Consider the following 21,968-nt stretch of genomic DNA (forward strand, 5'->3'; position numbering starts at 1 on the left):
TCTGACTTAGGCTGTTTTCTAACAGCTCTGTGTCATCTCTCAGGTTAATGGGATTTTTTCCATATATGCCATTTGCTGAATGTAAAGTGTTGTTAGCTGCTAAATTTCCCTTTCAAGACATATTTAGGTTTTTTCTCAGTAATGAGAATAAACCAAGATAACTCTTAAGGTCTTTCTCAACTCTTTTTTGCATGCAGTTAATACCTAGGGTATTCAGACAGAAGAAAAACAGGTTTTCTCTAAGTTCCTGTGTACTGTGTACTTGCTATAGCTAACATTTACCTAAAAATCTCTCAAGTAGTCTCCTGTGGAAATACAGGCAAATTCTGTTGTGTTTGCTGCTGCATTTTTAAGTACTTCTGATGTTCTTTCTATCTTTGGAAATACTCTACAGGAATGAAAGACTTCAAAACCAGGAGAGGATTAATAGTTTACTTTTTCCTGGCTCCAGTTAAATTAGCATACATGTACATACTGTTTTCCTGTTTGACATGGCTGGCTTTTAATGCACCTAGGAAAAGAGGTTTTTGTAGTCAGAGCATTTCAGGGTGTGCTATGCAGATTCCCCTGGCTTCAGTGAGTGAATTTAGGGGAGAGTTGGGTGCAGGTTTGTTGCTCTGTGTTATGAACAAAACAAACATGCAGTCAAACCCTCAATTTATTTTACCAGTATACCTGGGAGAAAACAGTCCCTGTAACCATGGAGCTGGCTTCTGCCACAGTTCCATTCTACACATAACCTGCTGTAAATACACTGACCCAAATCCCTTTGTATTTATGGCACTGATTCCTTATTGCTGTTCTTGAAAGCTTTGTTTATCTCTGAGCAGCAATTAAACTTTTGCCTTTACTCTTAGACTTTTTTTGCCCAAATAAAAGTTTTTTCCAGTGCTGAGAGTGTTCGTGTAGTTGTATCCCTTATCCTATAGCAGGATTTTAGGAATGAATGTCAGGATTTTATCATGCTTGGTGTCTAAGCTTCAGTGGAGTCCTTTTGGAAGCTGTCCTTGCTCAGATGCCACTGACCATTACCCAGCCTCGTGAGGTGTCTTTGTGTCTGTAGGACCTGAGATGTTCCTGGATGTCACTTACTAAGTGGGTTATTTACAGGCAGGGAATGTGTTTATTTATGCAGTTTTGCTGCTTGAATAAAAGTTTGGAAGGTCAAAGAAGCCTGAAATGCTGTTCATTTTTCAAAGTGAAATGATAACTGAATCACTAATGACTGCAGAATAATCAAGCATGCCTTGGCAGGAGAGGAGGCTTTTTTTGTAGTGAGCAGCCTGGGCTCAGTCCATTTGGTGAAAACATCTCCCCTGTCTTTCTGAGGGCATACATAGCTCCTATTTTATATGGAAGGATTTGAAAAACCTTTTTTCTTACTATCAATTCCTCTACCTTTTTCACCTCTAGCCAGGTGAAAAAAAGGAGAAACCTATGGATTACAGTGAGAGGACGTTTGGAAGATAGGTGTGTGTACTGCGTTCATTCTGTCTGCCCAGCTCAGTATTGTCCCTTACACATGATTCACAGAATTGTAGAAAGTTAAGGATTGGAATGAACCTTACAGATCATGCAGTACCAGCTGTGGGCAGGGACACCTCCATTTACACCAGGTTACTCAAGGTCTTCGCCAGCCTGGCCTTGAACAGTGCTGGGGTTGGGACATGCACGTCATTTCATACTCTTTAAATACCTGATTCATTCTCTTCCAACTATTTTTGATTTGCAGTGGGTGGTTGTTAGAAATTAATTATAATGGAAATCAGTTACTTGTATGAAACACACAGAGTCTTGTAGTGCTAGAGTAAGGGAGGCTTAGCTTTGCCAAGTGGTGGAATCACCATCCCTAGAATTGCTCAGGAGACAAACAGACATTTCATGCTTTGGTTCAGTGGACATGCTCATATTCAGTCACAGGGTGGACTTGATCTTGAATGTCTTGAAGTTAGTGGTTCTGTGACTCTGCTGTTCTTTACCAGAGTGATGTGCTGGTGCAGTTGTGGGGACTGGAGGGAGGACTGAGTGCTGCTAACTGGACTCGTGCATTTTTTTTATAAAGAAAAGATTAGAAAAAAAAGTGATCATTCTTTATATGCCAAGAGTAGTCTACTCCTAAACACACGTGGTTAAAGCTTAAAACAGAGTGTTAGTGTCATTTGGCTGCAGTAACACTGTAGGATTGCATCTCTTAGGTGCCTTAGGGCTCTTCTGTCAGCTATCTTTGGCTGTTTATCTTCCTCGCTGCTTTCAGAATCTGTTTCAGCACAGTTACTGAAATGATTAAAAAAATGCAAGTAGCGTTTCTGTTTGCCTCTGCTTTTAGCAGGCAGGAGCTTGCCTTTTCTCTCCTTCAGGCTGTGGGCGAGGTACTGAGCCCAGGCTGATAACCCAGCTCCTCAGGAGGGTTTGTGCACGGTGTGGAAGTGTGGGGCAGCTCTACCGCTTTTTTCCCTTCTAGCTTGGCTTAGAGAGCTCACTGATCTCCTTGGTAGAAGTTAAACCAGCAATTTGTCAAGTCCTTAATCCTTGAGTACAAAGTGGTGCTGCAGGAGTAACTGGAGCTGCTGTGATGTGCTAATTGAGGTGATAATTATTTACAAGTCCTGTTGATTACAGTCAACAAATTTCCTCTTGTTACAGTGGAGTGGGCTGATGTTGTGCTGCCTTGGGTTGGGCACAAGGGGTTATAAGTAGATGGGGTGACATCAGGTGTGTGTTCAGTCTCAGTGGGGTTCCACATGGTTCTGTCCTTGTCCCTGTGCTCTTCAACATCTTGATAAGCAGCCTGGAGGCAGGAATCAAAGGAATACTAAATACGTTTGCTGCCAGTGCTAAATTGGAAGGAGCTGTTGTCTGCCTTGAGGGCATAGGGGCCCTATAGAGAGACCTTGATGAATTTTAGGGGTGGGCAGTCCCCAGTCATAGGAAGTTCAATAACAAGGGGAAATGCTGGATTCTGAGTGTGTTTAGACCAGGCCATGAGAGGAATGAGAGGCTGGAGAGCAGTGCTGTGGACAGGGACCTGTGGGGTCCTGTTAGATGGCAAATTGAGCAGGAGTCAGCAGTCCCCTGGCAGCCAGGAGGGACATCAGGCACAGCATCCCCATTTGGGCAAGGGAGGAGATTGTCCCACTTTGCTCTGGGCTGGCATGGCCTCACCTCGAGTCCCCGGGACAGGTTTGAGAACTACAATGGAAAAAAACCATGAAGATGTTCGAGATTGTCCAAAGGAGTCTGTGAACAAAGTGAAGAGTCTGGAGGGGAAGCCATAGGAAGCCATCTCCTCCAGGCTCTCCTTGTTCAGCCTGGAGGAGACTGTGGGGAGATCTCATTGTGGTCTTCATCATCCCACTCTGGCCTTTGGCAGATTGGGGCTGCTTATTTCAGTCACTGATGAACATCGCAGTTTTACGAAGGATCAGCTGGGTAAATCCAGTTTTGGTCAGGATTTACCTAAACAGCCCAATGCTAAGCCAGGGCCTGGGCTGCTGCTTTTAAAGGATGTTTTAAACTTATTAACAATAAGTTTTAAACCTAGTAAGTTGGTACCTTAAAGCCTGAATATCCTCTTCCCTGTTTTCCAGACAGAAGCCGTCTCTGCCAGCCAAGAAACCAGCAAAGATATTTCACAATGGATGTAGACGATGAAGAAAACATGAGTAAGATGTGTTTATTTTACACAGTAATAAACTCTCTAATAATTTCTGAAAGTCATTTTTTTCTCTCAAGCACAGGGGCAGTTGCAAAGAAACCTCAGGTGCAGAATTGAAGATGCTTTAAATTTCAGTGAAGAAGAGTGAATTAGAGCTTTTGCATTAACAGTGTTTTTAATGTGCTAATATAGTTATACCTTCTGTATTATACTTTATACCTTGTATTTTTTCCTACAGCAGCTGACTAATCAAAATATTTCCCTCTCTTGAACCAGCAGTGAAGAAGGGAGGGATAATATCAGTAGTGCCCATGCCAAGGGTAAAGTACCAGTAGGGAGTGAGAGGTGAGATGAAGGAGATGGAGTTGAAGAGTACAGTATAAACAAGGGAGAGCAGAAAAGGAGAAAGGAGAAAGCAAAGGTGGAGCTGGAAAAGCTCTGTGCAGGTCTCACATGGGCTGATGATTCTTTTTAGATGGTGATGGTCCCAACCCTGAGCTGCTGAATTACTGAAGTGATTGTAAAGCACAAAAATAGCCAAAGTGATCATCTTGGTGTGTACTTGATGCAGCCAAGTATGTGAGACTGCTAACTCTGGGGTATAATTAAGATCCAATAACTTATGAGAAAAGTGTTCTTCTTGAACTGTTCTGAAATATTTTTACTGTTATTTGCTTTTCAGCTGTCTGTTTTTCCTGTGACTCACAGAATTGTTCTGTTGCTGCTGTGCTGTGCCTGACTGTAAATAATTGTACATTATGTTATAACAAATATGCTTCTTTTTCCCCCAAGTGACAGTGGCTAAAGAGTGCATCTGGCAAAGGTGACAAAGCTCAGCACTGGCTTTGGAGCAGAAGAGTTGTAGTTCAGTCTGGACAAGTTAGAGGAATTTTATAAGGAGATGAGAAAGTTAGATCATTATGTTAAAATAAACCAATCAAACCCAAAACCAAAGCAAAAAATACCTGAAATAGAATCAATCTTTTTTTCTTTAGTGAAACAGTGAACTCAACTGCAATATGCTTGCTATAATTTTCTTTTCCCTGATAACAAATTACTTCACATGGATATTTTAACTGCTTCTAAAGGTGCCTTCCCTATAGAGGCCTTCAGAAAGTGTAATTAGATAATTCTCATGGTTTTTTGATAAAACATCCCTTTGCTCAATAGTGGTACAGCTGAGAATGAATGGAAGATGCCTTCCTAAGCTGGAGAAATATAATTTCTTTGTATAGTGGCATTCTTTAATTCTGTGTCATTAAGAAAAACACTAAACTTTTTGTCTGCTTCTGGGTTTTTTTGTGTGTTAGTGCATCAATATGGGAAGCCATTCAAGGAATTTGTTATTTTGTCAGGAGCTTGGCTCCATGGAACTGTTTAGGGAATGCATTTGTATGACTTCAGTTTTGAGATGTCAGAACCTTGGCTGAGCCCAGTTTATTTCAAGTGCAAGATGACCTTCCTTTGTGTGCCCACACAAACATCATGAATTGGAAATGTTAAATCATCTGATTTGGGGAGGTCAGAAATCAAAGTTTCAATTCTTAAATTCTTTGCTTTGATTTGTGCAGAGATATATTTTTTTACTTTTTATCTCTCTTTACTTTTATATCTCTTAAAATTGTGAAGCGGCATGTTAGAAATAGCCTATTTAATTTTTTATTATTTTATGTAACTGCTTTTGGGAAAAGGTTCTTGAAGGAAAGGAAGGTGGGCTATGCAGTCTTTGTAGCCTGTGGTTGCATAACAAGAATTCTTCTGCAGAACCAGAATTAAGATGATTTTCTTTTTGGGTTCAGATGAAATATAAGACAGTGATGATGTCTTACATTAATAAATTAATATCCCTGAGAAAACAGTGTTTCAGACTTCAATTTCTAGTGTTTTCCTTCTTTAACCTTTGGTCATAGAGACGCTACAAGATATTTGGGGAAAGAGATGGTTATTTAGAATGTTGTTATTTGTTTTTTGTTGCTTTGTGTGGCTGCACTCTGGACACTTGGAACACAAGCATGTGACTCTCCTGACCTTTATCTTTGATGTATTTGCTCCTTTTTTTAAAGGGTGCTGTGAAGAGAGTATGTGGTTTTTTTCTGCTTGTTTTTGAATGAAAAAAATTACTTATTTAGAATTTCCTCAGGCCACTAAATGAAAGCAGCAGTATAAGGGGTGGCTAGAACCATCTTTTGGTTCAGCTAAGAGTTAAATTTAATTAATTGTGTTCCAGATCAGACAGAGCAGGGGGAGTGTTGCCTCTCAGAAAGCAGAAATGGAAGATCCCAAATGGATAAAGCATCTTAATGGCAGACACCTTTTAATTACAGGGAATAAACCCAAAAGTAAACCAGAGCACCACCACAGAAGATTTATTTCTTTACTGGCATGAAGAATTTCCCATGCCTTTTTCCTGCTTCAAATGTCCTTGGGTTTGTAAGTGCCCAGCTGAAATCTGAAGGTCAGGGCTGTCCTTCTGCTCAAATTGTTGATGTCAGCTATGATTTTTACTAAGGTGGCCTCCACAGACATAAGTCAAATAGTTGAAGCTGCCAGTTGTTTTTAATGTCTAGGAAATACACCAATCTCATGAAAAATACCCAGTTTTAAAATCATGGGTTGTATAAATGTTTAAGAAAACAGGATCTCAGCCATTAAGTGTTTATGTATGTGCTTATGCTGCTTTAAATACACAGCAGATGTGATGGACTTCAAAGGGCTCTCTAAAGCATTAATTCCTTGAAGAATTATATTTAAAGAATGGAAATATTTGAGATTTCTGTAAAATCATGCACAACATGGGGTGTTTAATGTTAGAATCATCAAACTTTAAAAAATAGCAAATAAACCCCAGTAGATGCAGTCAGACTAGCAGGTGGAGGATCAAAGAAAGAAACGGGAGATGTTTTCATTTGTGATGAAGTGGTGAAGCACCTTGCTCAGGACATGGTGGATACCTCAGGTTTATGGGGTCTTTCAAAGCCATTAGAAAACTTTTTTTTGGGGGAAAAAAAGCTCATGTGGCTCCCTGCCATCATGGGCATGGTCACTTAAGTGTCCTTATACTGGTGTGATGCCCTCTCCTGGGGTCTGTTGGTGGCCCTGTCACCTGTGGGGAACGGGGCAAGGTGAGCAAGAGCCTGGAGGGCCATTCCTGACTTCCCTGGAAGGGTGGCATGCCTGGAAAAGGCATCCAGGGAGATGAGTTGGAGGAGTTACTGCATGTAACTGCAAGATGGGAGGTGGCATCTCTGATTGGACAGGTTACGTTTTGACTAATCTTCCCAAACCCTCAGGTAATTCGCCCCAACCTGGGCTGGACAGGTTGACCAAAAGGACCAAAAGCACACCTTCACCCTTGAGAGAGGGAGGGACCTTCCCTTGCAGTGTTGCAGCTCTGTGGGTTGAAACAAGCACATTCGTTTTGGTTTGCACAGAAAGTCCTTCCCTTTCCATCACAAATTTGGATTTGGATCAGCTCCACAGTTCGCTCCTTTCCTGGTCTCTTGGTTTGACTCAGATCAGCTCCCTGTGTTCTTCCTCTCCAAGCTTCTTCCACCCTGCAGGTTCTCCAAAGCTAGCAAAGCCTAGTAGCTCTCAGGCAAGGAGTAGTTTTCTTCCCTTCTCTCTTAATAATTCCAGGTAAGCCTGCAAGTTTATTTCCTGCTCCCTCCAAGTCCCTCCTCTCTGTCAGGAGATTGTTTCCCCTGCCTGATGAATGAGTTCCTCCAGCTGACATGCTTACATGGAAAAGCTTTTAATGTGCAGCTGAAGTCTGTTCAACTCCTGTTTTCCTCCACAGGCACTGGTAGTGGTTTTCATATGAAAAGTAGTGAAACCAGAGAGCATTAATTAGTGTTAAGTCAATGATTTCTGTTAAGCCTGAAAGTCTTGGTGATTGATAACAAATATCTGGTGCCACCAGTAAAAGCAGCGTTTTAGATGAGAAACTCACTGTAAGGAAAGATTTAAAAATTTCTTCTGTTGTCCTTAGACTCCTCTACCATAAATACATATTTCTATAAAGAATATATGCATGGACACTGTGTATTGACAGTTGTGGCCTTATAGCCTTCATTCTCCAGGCAATATGTATATTGCTGAACAAGAGATACTAGATTAAATGTAGAAGATTTCTAGCAATGAAATGCTTCAGAATTTTGATTCTTGACAATTTAATTGACTTAATTGCATAATCAGTACTGTACAATTCTTTGTTGTGCTGCTGTGATTTAACAAAATGTGTTCCTGTTTTGGCTTTTTGTTTTGATCTTTTTTTTTTTCCTTCCTTTTTTTCTCTTGGAGCACCGAAAGGAGTAACCTATCGAGCTTTTGCTGGAGGATGTTATAAATGAAAATTTAGTAACCATTCCATCAGCTTTGTAACCTGGGTGAAGTGATGTGTGCATGGTAGGGGATTTTTAGGGAAGCCTGAAAGCATGACTGGAATTTATCACTGAGAGAGAGCTTCCACCTGGTTTGCTCTAATTTCAATGACCATTTACCACCTTGAGTCAGTGTAGATATAATAGAGATAAATTCAAGTTTTGGAACAGGAGATTTAAAAATAATTGGTCTATTACATTTGCCTTTTCATTCACAAATGCCAGTAGAAAACACCAATAGTTAATTTCCTTAGTTTCTTTATCAGGGTGAAGATGAGGTCTTTGAACTTAGAGCAAATTCAATTCCTTATATATATCTCTGACATATCATTACCCCAACTTACATTTTTTGAAAACAAATCATTACATTATTATTATATTGTCTTCCCTGCACTCCCATTAAAATATTAATTTTAATGACACAATGAGTGTGCAGCTTTGGTCACACTTCTGTTCTACATGGCCTTAGAGAGAATCTCTAGCAATTTTTGGGTTTGTAACTCCATGAAAGCAGTTTCCTTGACAAGGAATTATGCTTGTAAATGATGAATTAGAGATTTTTTTAAATAGAAGGCTGTATGGAAATATATGGTCTTGTGGTCCTGCTGGCACAGTGGGCAGCTGTAGTTCCTGAGAAAATTGGGATGAGATGAGATGAAATGAATGTTTAGAAAAGACATAAACAACTCACTGAATTTGAAAAGTATGGAATAGCTAAAGAGAAATAAAAGCATTCAAACACTCTTCGGTCATGGTACCTATGAAAGAGCTGCCTAATTTTTCATTGCTCTGAACAAAGGTTTTATTTATGTAGTTTTTCAGTTTAAGCAACTAAAATTACTGTGGGGAAAAAATGACATGACTAAACTGATGATGGACTAGGATTAAATATCTGGCTCAGAGTTGTGGTCTTAGGCATCCATTTTTACTTTACTAATGGTAGTTGTTTGTTTTGTGGGCATGTGTTCTTATAGCTTATATTGTTGATTTAAAGTATTTTTGAGGCTGAATATAACTTAGAAGTAAAAGTTAGGTTCTAGCATAATTAAAATGAAAAAAAAAGTTGTAGTGATTTTTTGCTGTGCAGTTGTATCAGGTGTGTGGTTTGAAGACTGAGTGTGTTATTTCTTGAATTATTGAGAGGTTGTGTTACATTATCATCATGTCCAGTTGCATTGCCAAAAATATTTAACCTGCGAGCACACATCACTTAACCAGTTACAAAGAGAGATAAAGGAATCTATAAATTTTGCATTTACAAGATCCTGCACCGAAGGCATTGTAAGTTACTCTTTCTGGGCACCGCAGGTTCGAGCAGCACCGACATTAAAGAAAACCGCAATGTGGACAACGTTCCCCCCAAGGACAGCGCCGGGCAGGGCCTTGGCGAGGGGACCCCGCTCTCCAACGGCGGCAGCAGCAGCAGCAGGAAGAGGCCTCTGGAGGAGGGCAACAATGGCCACTCCAAATTCCGCCCCAAGAAGAGGAAGAAAACGCCCGGCCCCGTTCTGCCAAAGAACGCCCTGATGCAGCTTAACGAGATCAAACCCGGTTTACAATACAAACTGCTCTCGCAGACGGGGCCGGTGCACGCCCCCATGTTTGTGATGGCGGTGGAAGTCAACGGGCAGGTGTTCGAGGGGTCTGGCCCGACAAAAAAGAAAGCCAAGCTCCACGCTGCCGAAAAGGCGCTGCGCTCCTTCGTGCAGTTCCCCAACGCCTCGGAGGCCCACCTGGCCATGGGCAGGACTCTGTCGGTCAACACGGACTTCACGTCCGACCAGGCCGATTTCCCCGACACCCTCTTCAACGGCTTCGAGACGCCCGTCCCTTCCGACGCTCCCTTCTACCTGGGCTCCAACGGGGACGGCTCCTTCGGCTCGGGCGGCGACTACGGGCTGCCATCGTGCGCCGTGGCCAGCAGCCTGTCCCAGTCCCCCCTGCCCCCGGCCTCCCCCTACCCCACGGCCAGCGGCAAGAACCCCGTCATGATCCTCAACGAGCTGCGCCCCGGGCTCAAGTACGAGTTCCTGTCGGAGAGCGGGGAGAGCCACGCCAAGAACTTTGTCATGGCCGTGGCCGTGGACGGACAGACTTTCGAAGGGTCGGGAAGGAACAAAAAGCTGGCGAAAGCTCGGGCTGCTCAGTCAGCCCTGGCTTCCCTGTTCAACATGCAGCTGGACCAGACTCCCTCTCGGCAGCCCATTCCCAGCGAGGGGCTGCAGTTACACTTGCCACAGGTGAGAACCCCTTTGGGTGTTTGTGTTGTGTTGTGATGGCTTTGGCTAACGACCAAGAGAAGTCAGATTGTGTATTGAATCAGTTTGAACAGCATTTCTGCTTCTGTAGATATGTGTGTCTATATATATGTGTGTGTATCTGCATGATGTGATTTATACTATTACAGCTGCTGACAATTTGTATTCTCTTGCACAGACCAGAGGCTTTGTTTCTGATGTTTTCAGCCTTGATTCTGTTGTGTAAGAGAGCACCAGTGCCAGCCTGAATTACGGTTTGTGCTGGGGAAAGATTGAATCACATCTTGCTCATCTCAGGCAGCAAGACTTAGATGGGTTTCAAGTGAGAATCACTGCTTTAAGTAAAGTTATTATTTGGTACAATGGTTTTTAGCAGAGAAGAAAATCATTCTCTCCTGCAAACAAAAATTATTGTGAGTCAAGGTCAGATTTAGTGAGTCTGTTGCAACTGCCACTGATTTCCATGTGCTTGTATCCAGGATGTGTGGTTAAATGGCTCTCATCTGAAGGGTTGTGCTCTAGGCAAATGAATTAATATGCATATGGAAGTTACTTAGGCAAGTAAATATAGCTAAGAAATAATTGAATTCAAATAGCTAATGAACTATTTGAGGGCAAGTATCCAACATACCAGACACAGATCAGAAATTTGAAGTCACTAGAATGGACTAATTTTGAGGTTTTTAAATGCTGAAAAATTCTTCCTCTTCTTGTTTTTGTTTCTTCCCAGTCTAACGACACTAATAATTGTTTGACTGCTGTCTTTCTACTGCATCTCTTGGGTCTTTTTAATGATACTATATGCCCATGTAAATTAAAATATTTGTCTGTGAATTCTTTTCAACTTTCTGTTTATTATGGGAATTTCGAGGCTTTGACCTTTCCTATCTCAAAACCAGTGTTGTAGATTTCATTAAAATTCTAACATAGTGTTCTAATTTGATAATGTGGGGTCAAAGAGTATAAGTAAATGAGACTATTTTGAGTATGTTGTTTTTTCAAAATATATGGACATTATTCATGTTTTAGAGCTTGCTATATGGTTTCATTTTAATATTCCACACTTACCGTGTTACTGATAAATGTCTCTTTCATTTTCAAATCCAGGATCACGCTGCTTTGGGTACTTACAATATCTTGAGTAGATTCAGTGATTTTAGACTGCGTTCTCTGCTTTTAAAAGTAGATTTGACCCCAGACAAAATTTCACTGCTGCTAATTCATGTGTTTTTAGTTCTTGCATCAGTAAAATGGTGAAAACTGAAACTGGAAGAGGAAAGTGTGAAAAACCCAAGCTGAGCTGGGAAAAAGATGATACACGGGTGCTGCCTCACTTAGACCCTATTTCAAGTAATTTTTTATTCAGGGGCTTTTGATCAGCTTGTCATCAGGATGTCATCAGGCACTTCACTGTGTTGCTTTGCTTTGAATTATAATTAGTTGTTAGTGAATTACATTAGGTCTTTTGCATATTAGTGATTTTGGTCTGGTATGTATTTAATGATTTAAGCATTTGTGCTGTTTTCAGATCCTGCTTGATTTATCTTCTTTTGGAAGTCTGTGAGTTGTTTAATTACTTTAGACATTGTTTACTGTGTAAAAAAAAAGTGTTAGGTTCAGAGATAATCCTAAAATGAGTGAAATCACAAAAACTGGAGAGTGCAGGAATGATGCAAATGAGGATAGGTTTTGATACAACCAGTGGAAAAAATAAAATATTGATGGGGTTGGAAAAAATGAAAAGTAGAAATATGTGAGGGGAGGAGAAAACCAAATACCAAGTGCTTAGGGGAAATAAAAGAAGTACAGTGTGGTTTTGCCAGTGAAGATGGAATGAGGGAAGGTTCCCTGCAGTCAGGAACATCTCTGTGCTGGCAAAGTGAGTTAAACCCAGGAACACACTCAACGTGTGCCTCAGAGTGGGTAGAAATGTCCCAATGAGAAACTCAGCAGTTGTGCATTTGATGCACCTTGGCAGTGAGTGTGTTGGTATTGAACAGGTTGTCACACTTGCATTATAGGGGTTTGCCTCTCCAAAACAAAGGAAATATTTTTATGATTAGCTCTGCTTTGTGAACTGATCAAAAAAAAAATCAAGGAACAACAAAATAGTTTGGGTTGTAAGAAACCTTAAAGATTATCTTATTCCCACCCCCTACCATGGGCACAGACACCTTCCACTGTCCCGGGATGCTCCAAGCCCTGTCCAACCTGCCCTTGAACACTTCCAGGGATGGGCCAGCCACAGCCTCTCAGTGCCATGGCCTCACCACCCTCACAGGGAAGAATTTCTTCCCAATATCCCATCTAAAGCTGCCCTTTGTCAATGGGAAGCCATTTCCCCTTCTCCTTCACTCCAGGCCCTTGCCTGAAGTCCCTCTCCAGCTCTCCTGGAGCCCCTTTATGCACTGGAAGGGTCTCTGAGGTCCCCCAGAGCCTTCTCTCCTCCAGGTGAGCACCCCAGCTCTCCCAGCCTGGCTCCAGAGCAGAGGGGCTCCAGCCTTGGAGCATCTTGGTGGCCTTCTCTGGAGGGGTCTCACACCTCTGGCAAAGATGGCATGGTGCTGTCCCTAAAAGAAGTTCTCAGGCCAGTACCAAGTGCTTTGGTGTAAAACTGAGAGAAGAACACATTGGTAGCAGTAATTCCCAGTAAATGCTTCAAAGCTGCAGCAGTCCAGGCTGCTGGGGTCACTCAGGCACAGTTTCCATCAGACACTGGGATCCTGCTGCTTGGAGGGATCACCTCTTGAGGACACTAATGGCTTATGTTAGAAAGCTGATATGGAGGTTTTCCTGATGGTGTTTCCTCTGTTTACTTAAAAAGATAAATGATTAGTCAAGGTGGGCAGAGAGCTGGAAGTGGAAGTCGTATGCATGGAAGTTTAAAAACATTCATTTAAATTAGAAAGCTTGACTGTGGTGAGAGAAAGCAAGTTGAGCTGCACAAGTGAGCAGTGTAGCTGCAAATGAGATCAGTTTGAAAAACATGACTAGAGAAAGTGTTTTTAATCATTCACCTAATTCAATTTATCCTTTCTGTAGTTGTGGGCAGACATTGAAACAAAATGTTAAGCAGGAGAAATGGGGTGAGAACCAGTTCTGAATGTCTACTTCTACTTGTTGTGGTTTTTTAGTCCTGGTTCCATGTGGGGCAAGGGGAAGTATGAAAAATTATTCAAATTTATAAAAGATAGACAAATAGTTATGAGCATGATTGGAGATCTGGGGAAGCTGCTTCTGGAGAGGTACTGAGGAGTTCTAGGCAGTTCATAGCAGTGGATTGCTGAGTGTGTACAGGAGAATAAGAATGAGATGGATTCAAATCTGGGAAAAAGATACTTTGAATATAATTATGGGAATATCATACAGTATATGTTAGAATAATTGCTGTGGAGTTGGAAGAAATATACAAGATGCATCAGCATAAACAGTGAAAGACTCTACAACCAGGCAGAAGTTTGTTTAAATCATTACAGGAAACTTCTCTGAATTGTGTGTGCTGGTCACTGTTAAAAAAGGAGGACCTTGATTTTACCCACAGTGAGAAGTTTACATAAGCCATAAACTGTGAGGATAAGAAAAAAAACTAAAACAAACCAAGGGAGAGTATTTCTGCTTGAGAAGGGTCCCTGGAGATCCAAGAAGAGCACAAAGGACTGAGATGTTTTGAGTCAGTTCCTGTGAGAGCTGTGAGCTATCACTGCTGCCTCTGCCACCATTCAGGGCATCACCAGCATTCATCTTGGGTGGTCTCCAAGGTCTTCTTCAGCTCCAGATTGACATGAACTTCATCAGCTCCTGGATATTTTTCAGATGTGAAGGATCAGGGTGGTTCTGCTACAGCATTGCTGCAACATCTGTATTTAACCAGCCCTGTGTGTGTGTGTAGAAAAGGAGTGGATTTACTGTAAATTCATCAGAGAAGGGAGCAACGCACCCAAAATAATTTGGAGCTCACATGCCTTACTGAGCCAACTGTCAGCTATTTTGGGTCTTTCCTTTTTTGAATTACTCAACTTGGAATAATGATTTAATGCAGAAGCGGGGGTAGAGAAACTGTGTGTCAGATGTTAGGGCATTCACAGGGAAGGTGAGACATGAGTTCAATTTCTGTTCCAATTAACATTTATTTATATCAAAGGCAGTAGAGCAGAATGTGATGTGAAAGATCCCTACTCAGCTTCAAGTCCATGGTTTTGAGATGGGGACAGCAGGATGTCATTTCTGGCCAGGAAGTCTTGTTCCTGGTGCTGCATTATTCCCTTCTCTTCCATGCCCTTAACTATGGCAATGTAATGGACTGCCTGGGAGAGAGGGATAATTTTTGTGATTTCTTGGGGGAGTGTTCTTACCAAAGACCACAATCTCAGTGACTACATCTGTAGGCATTTAACAGTGTTTATTCCTCACTGCCCAGCTGTTGTCACGAAATTTGTGTATCAAATAGAAATAAGAAAACTTTAACATATGTGCCTGTTTTTAGGCAGTGTTTTTTTTTCTGCTCTCCAGTTCATCCTGGATTGTTTGGATCTCCAAGATTCATTTTGTATTGCTTGACTTCTGCTTAGTTCTTCTTATGAGTCCTCCCCAGTGTCCAGCTCCAAGTTCATCCAAGCATTTTTAGGTTTCCTTGCCAGCAGCTTAGCTCCAGGCCCTGTGAGATGCAGCTCCTGTTCTGCAGTGCCAGCTTCTATCCTCCTGGAGGAACTCACTGCGTGCTCCTTTGTGTACCAACACCACAGTTTGCTCTGCTTTGCTTGTTTTGTGAAAAAAAAAGCAGCTCCTTCTGGAGGAAGCTCATGGATGCAGCCTGTATGCAGGCTCACTATCCAGCTGCTGCTCAGGGAGCCTTTTGTCAGTGGCATTAGCAGGCACAGTGGCCTGGGGTTGCATCCCAGAAACACAGGGCAGTTTCAGTTCCCAGACTTGGAACCTCCAGGTACCAGTCACCACCACTTCTTTAGAAAAGGTCAATCACATGGTTTATTCCTGGATGCCAGCAGGTTTGAAGCATCTATTAAGCATAGAATCATAGCATAGTTTGGGTTGGAAGTGACCTGAAGCATTTGCTATCAGGAATAGTTTGTTTCTGTAGTATCTAAATTCCATCACAGTGTCATTCAGCATGATTTTACTGTGTGCTGTCCAGCACATCACAGTGTAGGGCAGAGCAGAAAATACATGGATTACAGAAGTGAGAGCGTGAAACTTGCAACTGGGAAACAAATATCCATCACTACACAGTGAGGTTAGGGATAAAACACTGCAATGGGGAATTTGTGTCTTGACTATACAGTGATCTGCCCTCATGGCTGCAGGGAGCTTAATTTAGGCCTTTTGTGTATTAATTTTCCATTTCTAAGACCAGGGTGATTAAAAACCACTCAATGTTTTGCCTTTTCTTTTGTGTATTTACCTTAAAGTTCATCTTTCTGCATTAGGTAAGTACTAGGACAATTAAATGCTGATTTTAGCTGTGTGGTTGTGGTGCTGGCAGAACATGGACTAACCCAATTTTGGGTCCAGCAACAAAAAGACTGTGTTTGAAAATCAGTGCCTGACCAGACATGTTCATGATGTCTGAGCTAAATTGTGTTCCTGAAAAATATATAGAGTTTCTGAGTTGCCACAGCTTCTCAGTTCCAGAGTTCCAGTGCCTCACATTGGACATGTGAATGGCACTGGTGGGTGTGACACAATTCCTGTGTTCTGTGGCACGTGCAGCTGTGGGCCAGGTGTGCACACCTAGGACATCTCAGATACTGCTGGTTATCAATGTGTGGTTGCCTTGGCTTCAGCTTCTTTTCAGGTGAAAATTCAATAATTTGGTCTTCACTCATTTTTTCTAGCAGTTACAGTTCCAGTTGCCTTGAAAACAGCAGGTGAGATTGGCTGCAAGTGCTGAACTGAATTGTCTGTCAACAGGAGCAGGACTGCTATTTCAAAGTTCTCCTTCCTTTTGGAAGTTAGCCCCACTTACAGCCTGACCTAAAGTTCAAGTTTTCCTGAAAGACAGAAATCTTTCCTAATTTTGAGATAGCTTATTTGGGGTTATGCACTGGTATTTTCTATTCCTAACTTTGTAGAGGTCTTGTAAAAATAGGAAGCATTACACTAGGGTTGGAAACAAAATTGTCCTTGTTTATATAATACTTAGATAAGGAATTAGATTGTTATAAAAAGTTCATTTGAGGGACATGGATTTTTACTTCAATCTTATTGTCAAGTTCAATGTTGAGGATACAGAAATGATGAGTTTTGAGGTTTGAGCATGAGAGGATAGATTTATCTGTCTATCCAGTTGTTCTCTCAAGCCTCAAATGTTCATCAGGATCATGGCATTAGGTGCTTCAGTGCTTTGCTTAGCACTGTCTGACCTTGTTTTGGTAGACATGGAGCACTCAAACCTCTGCTTCCACTTGCAAGGGACACCTCAATGTCAATTTTTGAAGTGAACAATAAAAACTCACTTCATTTGCTTTGTACAATCCTTTAAAAATGTAAATCTTTATAACTTAATGCTCCTATAACTTTAAAATTCATCTTAATTTTTTTTTAATGTGCATTTCTGTGTGGTCCTACAGGTGTTAGCTGATGCTGTTGCACGCTTGGTTGTAGATAAATTCAGTGATTTGACAGAAAATTTCTCATCTCCACATGCACGTCGAAAAGTCCTTGCTGGAATTGTCATGACAACAGGTAAATTAAAAAAAAAGTAATATCTTGAATGCTTAAATATGAAAGCTCTGTTTGCATCTAGTAAACTCTTTTCAGTCAAGCAGTATTGAAATGTATTTTTACTGTTAAATCTTGAAGGTGGACTAAATATAGTCATTAAATCTCAGGTACTTACAGGAAAATTAGACCTGCAAATACTTGTTTTTCCACAGAATTCCTGTCCTCTGCCTGAGACATCTGAGTAGCTCACAAAATTCAGGTTTTAAAGTTAATCATGAAGCTTTGGGAAAATAAATGAAATTCCCCATTGGTATTCCTGATTTGGGCACATTATGTAAGAATTACACTTCTTTTCAAGGTTTTAAGATTTTGCACTTGTTATTCTTGCTCCATTTTATTCTTAGTGCTCTATGTTAGTCATTTTAGCAAAAATATCTGAAGAGAGCAGTTGATGTTTTGGCAGATGGCAGGGGTGTGCACGTGTCAGCAGTGGTGTCGTGGCTGACACGAGATCTCTGCTTGTCCAGATCACCCAAAACAGTGAAGTTCTGCCCTAAGCTAATCTGTGGCCGTGCTGCTGCTGATTTTCCTCACATTAAGGTTTCTCTTGGTCTTCAATCCATGTGAACCCTTGGTGCAATGTTCATTTTGGGGCTGTCCCTGCTGTGTCCCCTCCTCGTCTCTTGCCTTCCCACTCACACAGGCTTTTGGGAGGTTTGGGAAGCCTTGATGTTCCTCAATCTCTGTTGAGCAACAGCCACACCTCCATCTGCTATTAACACTGGTTTAGCCCCAAATACATGAGGGACATGCTGTAGTTTTGTTTATTTTATTTTGTGACATTTATTTGTGTTCTGTGATATTTAACAGGTTTTTATGCTATTTACAGCCCTGTATGTGCAATTCCAAGAAGAGTCATGTGCCAAAGAATTAAAGCTTAACTAAACATGTGGATGCCTTTAGATAAACTGAAGAAATAGCTTTACACAGAATGAGAAAATATGTTGCCATGAACGTGTGTCTGGGGAACACCTGGAATTCAATGATTCCATGGCACAGCCTTGTGTTACAGCTTGGTGCTTCTCCTCTGGCCTGTGGGCAGGAGGGCCCAGCTGGGCTCAGGTTCATTTAAATTGTTGGGCTTTTTTTTTTAACCCTGAGTGTTTTGCTAAGTGGCATTTTGACCCATCTTTCTTAGTCCTTCATCCAGCTGGGTTTTTTGAGTGATAAAGGCACTTCTCTGCTTAGAAGACACCTACCCAACATACTTTTGCATGGAATGGTTTAATACCAAGAACTACGCATTATACTGGTAATCTTTACAGTGATTTAAGCATTTATATTTCTTTTTCCCCTAGTCTTGCTTTTCCTGTATTTGGCTCAATACCCTTCCATAATATTTTGCTGCTTTAATAAACCAGTGCCCTTCAGATTTCTCAAGTGGTTGTGAATATCTGCATAGGTGACCAGAAGGTAAAGCTGAAAGTTTTGTCTGCCTGAGTCTCAGGAAAAAAAGCATTTTGGATCTCAGGCTTTAATAATTCTTCTTGAAGCAGCTCTTTCTACCTGCAGGTTTTCAATTTTTAACTTGTCTGAGCTCCAACACGAAAAGAGTAGTTCTCATAAAACCACTGATGGTGCTGGTGCAGGGAGGTATGGCTGAGTGAAGCTTTTGTTTTTAAATAAATTATCAGAAGAGAAAACATTTCTTTTTTTTTTTTAAAGAAGCAAACCACCAAGAAAAAAAGCCTTGTTTGGGTTTTGCAAGAAGATCACTCAGTGCATTAATTGTGATGTTAATTGCCTCTCCTTTCTGAAATTTTATTTTGCAGGTACAGATGTGAAAGATGCCCTGGTAATAAGTGTTTCTACAGGAACAAAATGCATCAATGGTGAATACATGAGTGATCGTGGTCTTGCATTAAATGATTGCCATGCAGAAATCATAGCTCGGCGGTGTCTGCTGAAATTTCTGTACACACAACTTGAGCTTTACCTAAGGTGAGCTGGAGGGGAAAAGATGATGAGCTGATCCCACAGAGCTGAAAAGGTCTCTGTGGAAAACATGTGTCTTCATCATTTCAGTGTAAAGCACTTGTCCTGTTGCATTAGGATGTTGAATTTAGAACTCGTGCCCTTTGCCCTGAAGTTTGAGTTGAACAAAACATTTATTCAGTGAGGTGTCAATCATGAGAGGGGAGGACAAGGAAAATAATTGGCAATCATTTTGTAAGCTGTAAATGTATAAATCAGAATAATATGAAGTGAGCTAAAGGTTGCTGATGTTTCATTTAAGTGTCTGAAAACTCTTGACATCTGTGATTGCCACAGGCTCTTTTTTCCTGTCTCGATGGTCCTTTAATTTTTTAATTGTCACAACTGTTAGATTTATATAATAGAAATTTCAGCCATCCTGTGTTTGTTTTTAGTGCCTGCTAAGTCTGCCCAGCTTATGCCTATTTCCATGTTAATGTCAGTTTTGACTCCAGCTTTCTTCTCTGTTTCAGCAATAAAGAAGATCAGCAAAAATCCATTTTCATCAGGTCAGAGCAAGGCGGGTTTAAGCTGAAGGAGAATGTGCAGTTCCACCTCTATATCAGCACATCTCCTTGTGGTGATGCTCGGATTTTCTCACCCCATGAGGCAGCACAAGAGGGTATGGCAGCAGTCCTCCTCTTCCACCCAAGGGAGCTTGAATTATTCTTGGGGCATGTACAAGTGGCACGGTTAAAATTTAGGTGTCTTCTTTCCTTTTAGCATAGAAGTGTGTTAGACAAAGATCTCTTCCAAAAAATTCTGAGCTGTTCTTCCTCTGTGGTAGAAGTTCAGTATAGAGTGATGAGCCCTGTGGTCTTGAAGAGGCTGATGCTAACTGAGATAAGCCAGTGAGTCAGCAAGTATTCCTACAGAACTAACCATCCCCTTTCCCTGTTTCCATCCCTAACAGCAGTTCTCTGCCTGCCCCTTCCGCAGTCTGCCCATTAACTTCATTTTAACTCTGTAACACACAGAACAGAGCTCCAGAGCTGCCTGCTTCCTACTGCTCCTTTGGTGAAAGCTTGGTTTAACTGCAGGTGTGTTTTGGAAGGCAGTACTTGTGAGAGGTGTCTGGTGCTGTAGCTAAGTTGCCAAGAGCAGTAGGAACTGTGGTGCAAACCAGCAGTAACTGCAGGCAGAGCCCTCAAGTCAGTCCTTCTTACTGTGATTTTAATGTCAAACCCTTGGAGAAGGTTCCTCAGCTGATGCTCAGTGTTTTTTGCCCTTCAGACCAAGGGGACAGACATCCAAACCGCAAAGCCAGAGGGCAGCTCCGGACCAAAATCGAGTCTGGGGAAGGAACCATCCCTGTGCGCTCCACCACCACCATCCAGACCTGGGATGGGGTGCTGCAAGGGGAGAGGCTGCTCACCATGTCCTGCAGTGACAAGATAGCCAGGTGAGACTCTGAATGCTTGGGTTTGTTGCTGTTATTGTTGGAGGAGGGCATGGGACAAGGGGGTATGGCCTTAAGCTGAAGCAGGGCTGGGTTGGGTGGGATATTGGAAAGAAATTCTTCCCTGTGAGGGTGCTGAGGCCCTGGCACAGGGTGCCCAGAGAAGCTGTGGCTGTCCCTGGATCCCTGGAAGTGCTCAAGGCCAAGGCTGGATGAGGCTTGGAGCAACCTGGACTAGTGGAAGGTGTCCCTGCCTGTGACAGAGGGGTGGAATAAGAGAAATCTTTAAGGTCCTTCCAATCCAAAACCATCCTGTGGTTCCGAGGAGGGGTGCTTGGTACCCACAGTGGATGTGCAGGGAATTGATGGGCTTATCTCACTGCTTGGACACAGTGTGAGGGTGGCTGTCACCCCTGTGATAAAGCTCTCATTCTTCACCCGAAGTTGGTGTCAGAGGCAAGGTGTAGTCACTCTGTACCATTCCAGCCACATCAAGTCATGACAACTTTGTTTTGTATTTCTGTCACTGGGGAATAGCAGAGGAATGGTTTAGATTTTTTCCCCCTAAAGTAGTATAGCATTAGGAAAACAGTACAATAAGTCTATTGCATTACTTATATTTGGATAACTTCCTCAGATGATACATGCCCTTGCCCCATCATTGGAAATGTTCAAAGTCAGGTTGGATGGAGCTTGGAGCAACCTGGTCTAGTTGAAAGTGTCCCTGCTCATGGCACAGGGATGGAAGAGACAAGCTTTAAAGTCCCTTTCAACCCAAACCATTCCATGATATTAAAGATTGCTACATTTTCCGTGCATAGTTTAGATTTTTATTATTTTCTATGGTGAAAAGTGTCCCTGTTAAAAAAATCCTAATTGATGGGCTCTTCTAGTTCTTACTCTAGAATTTTATATCTAGTTTAGATATTTTATTGAAATTAAATATTTTGTTTCCAGATCGTTATTTTAATTTATATTTCATCAAATTCCTTTTTTGGAATTTTTCCAAATTCCTTTGTTCTTTTTGACAAAGATTGAAAGATTTTTCTTGTTTGTTTTCAAAATCATAAATGGACAAAAAAAAATCAGCAGTAGCTTTAACAAGCATTGGAAGGATGGGAGAGTTGCAACATCATAATTTTTTAAATGAGTCTGCATGTTTGCAGCCTTTGTGCTCTTGCAGAGTAGATGAGGAATGCCAAATTCTCCAGCTAATGATACTTTGGTTATTTTCATTGATATGTATGCTATATCTGTTTTAATTAAAAGAGCTTTACTGTTTTCTCAAGTCACTGTTAGCCTGATTTAAAGTTTAATAAAGATATTAAGTTGGAACTATTCTTGTGAACTGCGTATGCCAAATGAAAAATAGAGGAGGAAAGTTATATAATGGCTTTGTTCACTTAGTCTTGTCTCAAGTAATCAGCATCTCTACTGAAGAAAGACATTTTATTTTAGTTTAAATACCCCTAACATAATCGAATAGTGCCTTTCAGAAGGTAGGACAGGCAGCTGGGGAAAGATAATTCTACAAATTTTGGCCTATTTTATAATACTTTCAGTAA

The 21,968-nt window shown here is 41.4% G+C and overlaps 1 protein-coding gene across 2 annotated transcripts in view; it reads left to right on the top strand.

Moving 5' to 3' along the window:
• Positions 1-21,968, top strand: part of ADARB1 (adenosine deaminase RNA specific B1) — a 64,856-nt gene that overhangs the window by 22,819 nt on the left and 20,069 nt on the right. Inside the window, exons 3-8 of one of the 2 annotated variants that reach the window (XM_064719136.1) lie at positions 3,588-3,662; positions 9,343-10,274; positions 16,877-16,991; positions 18,803-18,971; positions 19,478-19,626; positions 20,238-20,406. In XM_064719136.1, the coding sequence (XP_064575206.1) occupies positions 3,635-3,662; positions 9,343-10,274; positions 16,877-16,991; positions 18,803-18,971; positions 19,478-19,626; positions 20,238-20,406 (1,562 nt within the window). In that variant the 5' untranslated portion in view covers positions 3,588-3,634. The remainder of the gene's footprint in view (positions 1-3,587; positions 3,663-9,342; positions 10,275-16,876; positions 16,992-18,802; positions 18,972-19,477; positions 19,627-20,237; positions 20,407-21,968) is intronic. The other variant, XM_064719137.1, reaches the window with a different exon arrangement.

The sequence above is a fragment of the Zonotrichia leucophrys genome, chromosome 7 (assembly GCF_028769735.1).
Source record: "Zonotrichia leucophrys gambelii isolate GWCS_2022_RI chromosome 7, RI_Zleu_2.0, whole genome shotgun sequence".
NCBI lineage: Eukaryota > Metazoa > Chordata > Aves > Passeriformes > Passerellidae > Zonotrichia > Zonotrichia leucophrys.